The sequence below is a fragment of the Pseudorasbora parva genome, chromosome 3, assembly GCF_024679245.1.
Source record: "Pseudorasbora parva isolate DD20220531a chromosome 3, ASM2467924v1, whole genome shotgun sequence".
Taxonomy (NCBI): Eukaryota; Metazoa; Chordata; class Actinopteri; order Cypriniformes; family Gobionidae; genus Pseudorasbora; species Pseudorasbora parva.
Genome location: NC_090174.1, coordinates 61,310,912 through 61,323,426, shown reverse-complemented (window position 1 = coordinate 61,323,426; position 12,515 = coordinate 61,310,912). Strand labels below are relative to the sequence as shown.

At 44.5% G+C, this 12,515-nt stretch overlaps 1 protein-coding gene across 2 annotated transcripts in view; it reads left to right on the top strand.

Moving 5' to 3' along the window:
• The window catches only part of LOC137071582 (peripheral-type benzodiazepine receptor-associated protein 1), a 198,424-nt gene that overhangs the window by 150,416 nt on the left and 35,493 nt on the right, over window positions 1-12,515 (top strand). For both annotated transcript variants that reach the window (XM_067439707.1, XM_067439706.1), the window contains 5 exons: window positions 5,259-5,410; window positions 6,314-6,808; window positions 8,015-8,554; window positions 8,959-9,117; window positions 9,449-10,189. In XM_067439707.1, the coding sequence (XP_067295808.1) occupies window positions 5,259-5,410; window positions 6,314-6,808; window positions 8,015-8,554; window positions 8,959-9,117; window positions 9,449-10,189 (2,087 nt within the window). The remainder of the gene's footprint in view (window positions 1-5,258; window positions 5,411-6,313; window positions 6,809-8,014; window positions 8,555-8,958; window positions 9,118-9,448; window positions 10,190-12,515) is intronic.

Here is a 12,515-nt window from a genome sequence, read left to right as displayed (position 1 = left end):
CTGACAATGGCTTTCTTATTTAGGGTTAATGTGGTGGATACACATACGTAAACCGTTTTCTCATAACATGTTAAAGCCGCGATCAAAATACAGAGCATCACACAAATATATAAAAGAACATTTTGATAAATAAACCTATAAAAATACCTGCCTCGAGAGGAAAAAAACACTGAGTGCGTTTACATGCATGTTCTTAAGCCGATTGTGCCTAAAGGGGATCGCACACCGGACTGAAGCTCAGGCCGTCTCAGGATCTCACACCGGACTGAAGCTCAGGCCGTCTCAGGATCTCACACCGGACTGAAGCTCAGCGCCGCGTCTCAGGATCTCACACCGGACTGAAGCTCAAGCCGTCTCAGGATCTCACACCGGACTGAAGCTCAGCGCCGCGTCTCAGGATCTCACACCGGACTGAAGCTCAGCGCCGCGTCTCAGGATCGCACACCGGACTGAAGCTCAGCGCCGTGTCTCAGGATCTCACACCGGACTGAAGCTCAGCGCCGTGTCTCAGGATCTCACACCGGACTGAAGCTCAGCGCCGCGTCTCAGGATCTCACACCGGACTGAAGCTCAGCGCCGTGTCTCAGGATCTCACACCGGACTGAAGCTCAGCGCCGCGTCTCAGGATCGCACACCGGACTGAAGCTCAGGCCGTCTCAGGATCTCACACCGGACTGAAGCTCAGCGCCGCGTCTCAGGATCTCACACCGGACTGAAGCTCAGCGCCGCGTCTCAGGATCTCACACCGGACTGAAGCTCAGGCCGTCTCAGGATCTCACACCGGACTGAAGCTCAGCGCCGTGTCTCAGGATCTCACACCGGACTGAAGCTCAGCGCCGCGTCTCAGGATCTCACACCGGACTGAAGCTCAGGCCGTCTCAGGATCTCACACCGGACTGAAGCTCAGCGCCGCGTCTCAGGATCTCACACCGGACTGAAGCTCAGCGCCGCGTCTCAGGATCTCACACCGGACTGAAGCTCAGGCCGTCTCAGGATCTCACACCGGACTGAAGCTCAGCGCCGCGTCTCAGGATCTCACACCGGACTGAAGCTCAGCGCCGCGTCTCAGGATCTCACACCGGACTGAAGCTTAGGCCGTCTCAGGATCTCACACCGGACTGAAGCTCAGGCCGTCTCAGGATCTCACACCGGACTGAAGCTCAGCGTCGCGTCTCAGGATCTCACACCGGACTGAAGCTCAGGCCGTCTCAGGATCTCACACAGGACTGAAGCTCAGCGTCGCGTCTCAGGATCTCACACCGGACTGAAGCTCAGCGCCGCGTCTCAGGATCTCACACCGGACTGAAGCTCAGGCCGTCTCAGGATCTCACACCGGACTGAAGCTCAGGCCGTCTCAGAATCTCACACCGGACTGAAGCTCAGCGCTGCGTCTCAGGATCTCACACCGGACTGAAGCTCAGCGCCGCGTCTCAGGATCTCACACCGGACTGAAGCTCAGGCCGTCTCAGGATCTCACACTGGACTGAAGCTCAGGCCGTCTCAGAATCTCACACCGGACTGAAGCTCAGGCCGTCTCAGGATCTCACACCGGACTGAAGTTCAGGCTGTCTCAGGATCTCACACCGGACTGAAGCTCAGGCCGTCTCAGGATCTCACACCGGACTGAAGCTCAGCGCCACATCTCAGGATCTCACACCAGACTGAAGCTCAGGCCGTCTCAGGATCTCACACCGGACTGAAGCTCAGCGCCGTGTCTCAGGATCTCACACCGGACTGAAGCTCAGCGCCGCGTCTCAGGATCTCACACCGGACTGAAGCTCAGCGCCACGTCTCAGGATCTCACACCGGACTGAAGCTCAGCGCCGCGTCTCAGGATCTCACACCGGACTGAAGCTCAGCGCCGTCTCTGGATCTCACACCGGACTGAAGCTCAGCGCTGTGTCTCAGGATCTCACACCGGACTGAAGCTCAGCGCCGTCTCAGGATCTCACACCGGACTGAAGCTCAGGCCGTTTCAGGATCTCACACCGGACTGAAGCTCAGCGCCGTGTCTCAGGATCTCACACTCACACGCACATTATATACACACAAGCTCAATTTTGAATCGACTTCTGATAGAAGAGCTGCTGCATCTTTAAAATATTAAGCACCCCCATATTGCCAAAATGGTATGATCCTCATTTCACCCGAGAAGATTCAACCGTGAGATCGGTGGTCAAATCCGGCTCCGCATATCGATGCATCGGATCTTCGACTATTCATGGTTACCCCTAATGTCTACATATGCTACTCAACCAGAATATGTATTTTGCTGCAGAGGTACCGGCAAATGCATTTGCAGTTTTTAGGGATGTAACTATTCACTCAACTCACGATGCGATTCACGATTCTAATTTCGCGATACGATTTTATCAAAAAAAATTTTTTTAACTAAATGAGATTTAAGACAAATTAGACAATTAAAGTGTCCTTTTATTTTTCAGACAGAATTTTGCATATTTCTTTGTAAAATTTAAAGTAAATATTCTGTGTCAAATAATAACTCAATTTAAATTTTAAAACAAATCCTCAAAAAGATCCTTCAAGGAGATCTTCCGATGGTGTTTTCTTGGGTGGAGGTTGTTTCAGCTTCTTCACACTCATCCTACACTGAGGAACGGCAGCAATAAAAGACTACGTCAAGTTTAAATACAACAGTGACAGGGGTTTCACATTGTTATAAAGGCAAGATTTTAATTATTATTTGTATCATTACACTTGCAAGAGTAAAAAACAAACAAAAAATAAACATTCAGATAAATATGCCATAATCAGCGAATTATTATAAAATAAATTTACACGTTTAGAAAAAGAGAGTAAAATAAATACAACACCTGGTTCTGCAACAGGACAGATTTCTCCTTTCAATCTTTGGAAAACATCCTCTCGCTGGTCTTTTTCTTCACGAGGAAGAGCCTTGTATCTTTCGCAGTGAAAGCACTGATGCTTCTGCTTGACGGCTCGTGCATACGGGTGCGTCCGCGCCCAACTTCTATATGAATGAACTGAAAACATTTGTTTATTCCACTCTCCTTCACACCTGTGTACGCACAGTCTGTAACGCAAAATACAACTTGTTTGTTGCCTGTAAAGCAGGGTGACCGTTTATGATTTCACCATCCCTGCTGTTTAAAACGTGTATCGGGATTTGTTTAACATCTCAACCGACTTGAATCGTCACACATTTGTATCTATTTTCAACCGGCTGCGACTGATTTGTTACATCCCTAGCAGCTACTGAGCACATAGACTTCTATAAGTTATCTGGTGAGCATATCAAAGCACATTTTGGCATGTAGCAGTCAGCCTTGCATTGTCAGTGGGGTAGAATTGACAGTTACTGTCGGTGAAGAATCGATACGGAAAGCTGTATATATTCTGCATGAAACAGAAGTTATGATAGTCTTCTTTCCTATTGTGACATTCACTATATTGCCAAAAGTATTGGGCCGCTCCTCCAAATCACTGAGTTCAGGTGTTCAATCCCTTCATGGCCACAGGTGTTTAAATCAAGCTCTAGGGCTGCAGACGCTTCTACACACATTAGTGAAAGAATGGGTCGCTCTCAGGAGCTCAGTGAACTCAAGCGTGGGGCCGTGATAGGTTGACACCTGTGCAATAAGTCCATTCCTGGCATTTCCTCAATACTAAATATTAAAAGCAAATCGTGGGATGCAGTGGTGTAAAGCACGCCGCCACTGGACTCTAGAGCAGTGAGACGTGTTCTCTGAAGTGACCAATCACGCTTCTCTGTCTGGCAATCCTATGGACGAGTCTGGGTTTGGCGGTTGCCAGGAGAACGGGATTTGCATTGTGCCAAGTGTAAAGTTTGGTGGAGAGGGTATTATGGTGTGGGGTTGTTTTTCAGGGGTTGGGCTTGGCCCTTTAGTTCCAGTTAAACGAACTCTTAATGCTTCTACATACCAAGATATTTTGGACAATTTCATGCTCCCAACTTTGTGGGAACAGTTTGGGGACGGCCCTTTCCTGTTCCAACATGACTGCGCACCAGTGCACAAAGCGTCGGTCCATAAAGACATGGATGAGCGAGTTTGGTGTGGAGGAACTTGACTGGCCTGCACAGAGTCCTGAGCTCAACCCGATAGAACAGCTTTGGGATGAATTAGAGCGGAGACTGAGAGCCAGGCCTTCTCGTCCAACATCAGTGCCTGACCTCACAAATGAGCCTCTAGAAGAATGGTCAAAAATCCCCATAAACACACTCCTAAACCTGGTTGAAAGCCTTCCCAGAAGAGCTGAAGCTGTTATAACTGCAAAGGGTGGCCGACTCCATATTAAACCCTACGGATTAACAATGGGATGGCATTAATGTTCATGTGCATGTAAAGGCAGGCGTCCCAAAACTTTTGGCAATATAGTGTAAATCCAACTGAAATGACTTCTGGAACAGGAACAAATGTAGGATGGGGCTTGGTTTTGTCCATGGGAAATTGATTGGATGGTTGTGGTTTGCTATTAGTGGACCTCATGTGAGTGACAGGTTGTCGCGGCCTGATTATTATTTTTTCTTTCATTAAAAAACAAGAATTTCATGGTGACTTCATATTCACAAATAATTCATGATATAATAATTTAAATAATTCATCCAGACCTGAACCTACCCCTAACCCTAACCCATGTAGTTTAACATAACATAACCTTATGTTACCCAGTACTTTCTTTACACTGTACACTGTAATTGCACATACAGTAAAATAAACTCCAACCACAAATTTAGTACTTTTGACCTTCTGTGTATGTAGAATTCAAGCGCACATCAAGACTGTGAGCTGCGCTTGCATTTTACTCTAGGCTACACAGTACTACAGTATTTTAGATTTTTACACGTTTAACAGGTGAGCAATATTATTTATATAATTGAAACTAATGTTATATTATTCTTGCCATAAAATCAAGGGGGTTTACTTTGCACGGAAGCATTAAAAGTGGTAGCCTGTTTCCTAATACATGGATTTACTGTGTATGCTATCTGTGAATATTGTCACCACATTATTTGACACGCAGTGGTAGTAGGCATTTTGGTTGACTGCCTACTGTACTCTATTCTGCATATTGAAGTATATGGAACGCATCTTTTCTTTATTACATTTTAAAATATAAACAGCATAATGGAAAAAGAATTGGAATAACATTCACTGATAAAATGTTTTATTAGTATTAACAAAGAGTCTATTTTTATTTTATGTTAACTTCAACATTTCTAGGTTTGACTTTTGACCCTTTCCTTAATCTCATAGGTCCTCCGGATGCTCCTCTGGATGTGCAGTTGGAGCAGGGCCCGTCTCCGGGAATAGCTCAGATCAGCTGGCTGCCCGTTACTATAGATGCTGCCGGAACGTCCAATGGCGTCCGAGTCACTGGCTACACCATCTACGCTGACAAGAAGAAGGTGAATGACTATGACCAATTTGAATTATCTTAAAGGGTTAGTTCACCCAAAACTGTCATTAATTCCTCTCCCTCATGTCGTTCGACACCCGTCAGACCTCCGTTCATCTTCACACACAGATGAAGATATTAGTGTTGAAATCCGATGGCTCAGAAAGGCCTTTATTGACACCAATGTCATTTCCTTTCTCAAGACCCATAAAGGCACTAAAGACGTCGTTACAAAGCCCATCTCACTACAGCGGCTCTACAATCATTTTTTGAAGTGACGGGAATAGTTTTTGTGCGCAAAAAACCCCTAAATAACTACTTATATAGTAATGGGCCGATTTCAAACCAATGCTTTTAACCGTTATGAATCGATTCATGATTCGGGTCGCCAATGTCACGTGATTTCAGCAGTTTGACACGCGATCCGAATCATGAATCGATTCACTGATATCAGGTTTTTTTTCCCAGTGATATCGTCATAACGGTTTGAATCTTTGTTTTGAAATCGTCCCATCATTATATAAGTCGTTATTTAGTTTTTTTGCCCACAAAAACTATTCTCGTCACTTCACAAAATGATTGTAGAGCCGCTGTAGTGAGATGGGCTTTGTAACGACGTCTTTAGTGCCTTTATGGGTCTTGAGAGAGGAAATGTCATTGTGGCCAATGAAGGCCTTTCCGAGCCATCGGATTTCAACACTAATATCTTCATCTGTATTATGAAGATGAACGGAGGTCTGGCTGGTGTCCAACCACATGAGGGTGAGGAATTAATGACAGAGTTTTCATTTTTGGGTGAACTAACCTTTTAACGAAATAAACAAGTCTAAAAATAAGTTACTCAAATTTAAATTCAAAATGTTGCATTATTTCGGAGTGTTTATCGCAACTGCACTATTGCTTCTGTTTTCAGGTATTAGAGGTGTCGTCGCCTACAGCAGGCAGTGCTCTGATTGGTCCATCTCAGATCCAGACGTTACAGGCGGCCCATGAACTCACCGTGCGGACCATGTCAGCTTTTGGCGAGTCGGTGGACTCATTGTCGGTGAACGTGCCCGCCAAATTGCCTGCTATCATGTCCGGTGCCTCATTGCCTCAATGCCAGCCTGTGCCAGCCACCGCCAGTGTCCTCAGGGCCAGTGCCAATCCAGACCCTGCTGTCTGTGCCACATCTCTCTCTGCTGCCAAAATGCCCATTCTGCCACACGCTGCTACACAAGATGAGCACACCACTGGTCCTGTTCGGGGGCTCTATGTCAACACGCCCAAAGCAGGTGCTCGTGAGGCGCCTCCTTCTCCTGCGTCCTATGTAGAAGCCTGGGCAAACCCAACATTAACTGCACCACTGATGGCTGCCATGGCAGCACAGGAAGCACTGCCACTATGTGCCTCGCATACTAACACAACGGTGGGTCTCAATTTAATTTCTTCTTGTCTACAGTTTTAGTCACTACTCTGTGCAGGTAGTCATTTAGCAAATACTTTTAGAGCCAAAAATGAAACTTGGAACACACAAAAATAGAATGTCTAAATATGCTGTCGAGATCCCAAAATGACAAAAAAAGCAACACCAAATTTATCATAACAATAAACAGTAGAGTTGCATAATGAACAGACCATTATTCACTAAAACTCTGGGGCGTCTTCTCATGCCCTATTTATAAATAGCCAACCTTGAAAGCTTTTGTTTCAAAGCAGCTTCACAGTGTTAAACAGGACAATATCGCAACAAAATTTGATTCAGCTGTACAGTCGTTCTGGAGAAAACTGTGATGTTATCAGCTTATTTCAATTTATCATATAATATATCGCATATAACATAATGCCCTCTGTTAATTTGGTTGTTTGGAAAATAACCAGGACATTCCACATGCTCCAGATCTCTTTCAGATCAGATTTTGTTTTAAAGTAACCTTTTGAAGCCCTGCTCTAAGCTTTAGCTACTGTATTTGTAACCGGTCCTACTCAACCCTCTTCAAATTTCATTTTGAACCGGCCTCTCAAGCATGAGCATTAATAAGGATGCTAACACACCTCTTCAGGCCAGGGGAGTGAGGTTTACACCAACCTTACTAGCATTCCTCTCACCTCCCTAAACCTCACTCCCATGCGGGTCACGGCACCAAATGTAACCGGTCCTACGCAATCCGCTCAGAGTGGGATACGAACCGTCGTCTCTGAAATGGAAGGTAGGCGCATTAACAAGGACGTTAAAGACCGCAGTTTCTAGCGTCATACATGCTCTTGAGGCCTACATGAGGTTTACATGCACAGCTCTTACTAACTTATCTCCGTTACACTCATCCTCCTAAACCTCACTCCCATCTGGTCACGGCACCAAATGTAACCAGTCCTACTCGACCCGCTCCGAGTAGAATTCGAACTAGAGTCTCCGACATGAGAGGCAGGCACATTAACAAGGACACTATATACCATAGTGTCAGTTGCTAGAACGCCTCTTGAGGCCAGGGGAGTGAGGTTAAAATGCACAGCCATCTTAACGTAAAATGTAGAACTGTTTTAGTTATGTGTACTATGCATATATATAGTCTGTGTGCATAGACATGGGATGTATAGTCTCTATCTGCTTAGTAAAAGTGTTATCTGTCAGCAGGTGAGTGTATCTGCACCCATGGTCACACCTGCACCTGTGGTCATGCCTGTGCCTGTTTCCATACCAACGTCCATGGCTGTACCTGCTCCTTTGAACACACCATTACATATACCCTCGCCAGTGTCAATGACAGTGCCAGGTCCTGTGGTTTTGCCAGCACCTCCCGCCATGCCTGTGCCCATGTCTGCACCAATACCTGCAACTGTTGGATTACCTGCATCAGTGCAAGTGCAGTCCAGTGTGGCCCCTGTTACGCTGAACCCCAGCAGAGAGACAGACAGCCCAGGAGTCCAACGTCCTGTTGCCTCCCTCTCCGAATTCCTGGAGGACCCCTGTGCCAAACTTAATACACCGCCACCAAGTTCCACATGCCCCAAAGTTAACATCCCAGGAAAGGACCCGCTTGATGTTCTGGATACGCACCCACTGAGGCCTCCCAATCCATCGCCTTTTGAGTCTGAGCCCGAGGACGACAGAGAAAACTCAAGGCTTGTGTCCATCGAGGAGTTCCTGCGCCCTGTACCTCAACCCCGTGTAAAGGTCAGTTTCCAAACCAAATCTGGAGGCCATATGTGTACCTGTACAATTGATATCATCTTAGACTGCACTCTTTTTAAACATCTTGCTTTCAGAGCTAATCTTCCTTCCTTAATAGACTCATTTATTCCATCAGAGAAACACCTTTAGATGCATGTCTTGTTACTCTGACGTGTCCAATGCTGCTCATGGAGGGCCACTGTCCTGCAAAGTTTAGCTTCATTGCCAATTCAACACACCTGAACTGGCTAATCAATGTCTTTGTGATGATTACTAGAAACTTCCAGAGAGGTGTGTTGGCGCAAGTTGGACTTAAACTCTGCATGAAGTTGGCCCTCCTGGAATGGACCCCTATCCTAGAGTCTGAGGAACCTGTTGAAATTGTTGTTTCTGTGGTACGCTATCAGGTATATGCTGGTGGTCTTATGGATCCTCCTCCAGACTATCATGGGGAGAGCAGTCGGTCTGATCTGTCTGATATTCTGGAGGAAGAGGAGGAAGATCTGTACACTGAGTCTATCACTGACGCCCCTTCCAGAGGTTATGGTACAGCTCCTAGAGGAAGGGTACGTACATGCACATGAATTGTGTAGGATTCCTCTGTGAACCTTTGGACAAAATGTTGAGTCTTGTTGCGACGCAGCAAGTTCTGATTGGCTGTAATTGTGCCGTGTGATACAGGCAGGCAAATTACTTGAGGAGAAACATTTTAGGAGATACACATTTACTTGTCTTTTATGTTCTTTCTGTTCTTATATTTCCTCTGTTGCATTTTAATTTTCTTGTTTCTTTTTCTTCTATTTTCAACTTTTGACACCAAACAAAACCAACCATTTACCTCATCTCTATGTTTTCAATCTATCGCCTTGTCCTTTCCTAAATCTAAACCAACCCCAGTGTGAAATGTGGGAAACTGACAGTGATGAAGACATTTTAGAGAGGATTATAAAGCTCCCCCCTCAGGCCTTACACAACAAACAGCTCTTCAGCATCCCAGAAGTCACGGAAGAGGAAGACAACACCGAATCAGAACCCCACAATAGACATTCCCCGGGCCGGACTGCTTCAGGCAAGGGCCACCAAAGTGGACATGAGGGTCGCCGTCATTCTCCCCTCCGCCACAATCATGGACATAAAACTGAATCCGAATCACCTGTAGTGAGGTACAAAGGGACTAGACCCAGAGTGCACTATGCTGACACAGTAGACACCATCAACTATTTGGATGAGGAGGAGGCTGAGTTGGACTCTGACAGTAGCCTGTACGCTGGGCCTAGTTCTGGAAGTGTGCGCCGCACACCGCACAAAGGACATGGTGACCGACTCAGGAGAGAGGCCTTGCTCCGTAGCCAGATGACTTCAGATCTCTCTGGCATTGTGGCATCTTCGGGAACAGGGCAGGGATCGTATTTAGTTAGCAAGACTATACACCGTGTGAGGTCACCCACCGGACCCTCAACAGAGATTGACGTGGAGTATGGAACCGATAATGATGAGGAGTCTCAGTTTGACCCTGGAGAAGTGGTGTTAGAGCAGATGAGCTCTGAGTGGTGGGTGGAGGGTGGTAACAATGAGTACCACAACCTTCCCTTGACATGCAGACTCCAGCCAGAGCTGCCCCCAAGCAACCGCTCATGGGTGGGTTGTCCTCTGTCCATATGTCTCCTGTTGTACCACAGCCATCTTCCCTTAAGACGCTCTCATTGAGAACCTGCCCATCCCTTTAGGAGATGGCTGAAACCTTTTGCCTCCTAAAACCAAAGATAAGCACCCACATCAGTTGCTATTCTTATCAGTTCTTTCTAGCTTAACTGATCACACTTGCAGTATCGTAGTTGAAAGGCTGGTCTTGGCGTTAGCAAATTGAGCAATTCTGCCAGTTCCACTTACCGATGTCATTTAGATTTCTTTCAGCAGTTTTGAGAAAGAGTGGACAAAATTATTGCATTCACTACCCTAGCACCTCTGATATATATATATATATATATATATATATATATATATATATATATATATATATATATATATATATATATATATATATATATATATATATATATATATATTGCATGGTTAGAATGAAGGAAAGAAGTTAAGGAAGAACGTTACAGAACTGTTAATGGAACTGAAAGTCTGAACTGAACCAAACGTTGGTTCTGAATAAGACGTGGTTCTTGATTCACAACTCTACATTTCAAATGCATTCATTTACCACTAGAGGTCGACCATTTCATCGGATTTGCTGATTAATCGGCACCGATAGCTGATTGGTGGAACAATCTGTTATCGTAAAAAACAATACCGATAGTTTTTCTGGTTTGCGTCCATTGCGGGAGCGGCTGAGAAGGCTGCTGTCTTTACACAGTAGCCTACAAGAGCTCTGAGAAGGGTCTGCTGGCATTATATAGCGCGAGAGCAGCCTCTAGAGGCCATATAAAAAACTGTCACTGATTGTTTAAATTAACACGTGAGGCTGCACGCTTCACAGCACACGCTGCACAGAGCGCGCTGACACATCTGACGCGTGTTTAAAACACCGAAAGGGAAACGGTATGAATACAGAACACTTCAGTACATGTTGCCAAATCATTATAAAGTATTTTTTTGGTGACTACCTTAGATGCTTTAGCAGAGAAAGAACAGCAGTATGTATGTACTTTACTTTGTCGTCGAGGCTGAGAGGATGCTAACATTAGCAGTAACATTTACCTCAAGCAGTTAAAGCGATGTAACAACTAGTGATGTAAGAAACCAAACTGATGGTCATGCATCCGACAGAAATATAAACACATCAGAAACGCACTTGATTTCAATACATATTTTGTTATTTTGATAAGAAAACCGTCAAGTGTTCTAAAAAAGCTAACTGGATTTATATGAAATAATACTTAAAATAATACAGTAATCCATTATAAAACATTATATCCAATATTCCATTTGTAACATTAAGTAAGGTTAATAAATGCTGTAGAAGTATTATTCATTGTTAGTTTTATTTGTTTACCTTTTTTATGCACTATGAACTAACATGAATTATCAAAATACAATTGTATTGCTCAACTGTTATTACACGGTGTAAAATGTATATTGCATATCATTCATGTAAGCTAATAAATCCTTGTTAACAAATGGGATTTGCAGTCTGTTACCTGACATTCACTTACATTTTTCTAGGTTATAGCTAAAGAAACATTTATTTGTAATATTTTAATATATTATTATTTACATATGAAATTTTGATTTGCATATGTAAATATGATTAATTTGTTAGTATTATTTTTTTAAATTATTTTAATCTAGTAGCTTTTTAAAAACTATCGGTCGATTAATCGGTTATCGGCAAGAGTGGTCCAACCTAGCTATCGGTATCGGTAAAATCCACTATCGGTCGACCTCTATTTACCACATATGATGTTTAGTGGTTATTGTGCTATATGGGATTCCACCAAGTACACAATGACTCGCCAACACTAATTTTGCTTTGGATGCAAAAGGTTTAAGCCTGTTCATCTCGTTCCTTGCATTTGATTGTGTACCCTACACCCTTTCTCCCAGTCTACAGTCAAGGCATCTTCATATTTGTAGTTGTGTAGCTGACAGCACTGCACTGCTGATGTATTTGTCCTACATCTTATTGTATTTTTCCAGTGTTCAGTTAGAATGTTGCTATGCTAAGGCTGTGGCTTTGCTTTACTGCTCGACGGGTTTACTTGCTCTCGTGCATCTCCTTTCCTTGCTATAAATGGGATCCTTGTTGTCCCCTGTGTTGTCAAGGTAGCTTGAGTGGTTAAAGCAGAGACTAGACAACTCCGATGTGCTGTTTGAAACTCTATGTTGTACCTTGCACAGGGATCTCCTTATTGTTCCTATAATTCCTCTGTGTTGTTACGAAGAACAGCTCTAAGTGCTGCTTGATGTTTATCTGGAATCAGATGTTGCTTGAATAGTAGTGTTTTTCGTGTGT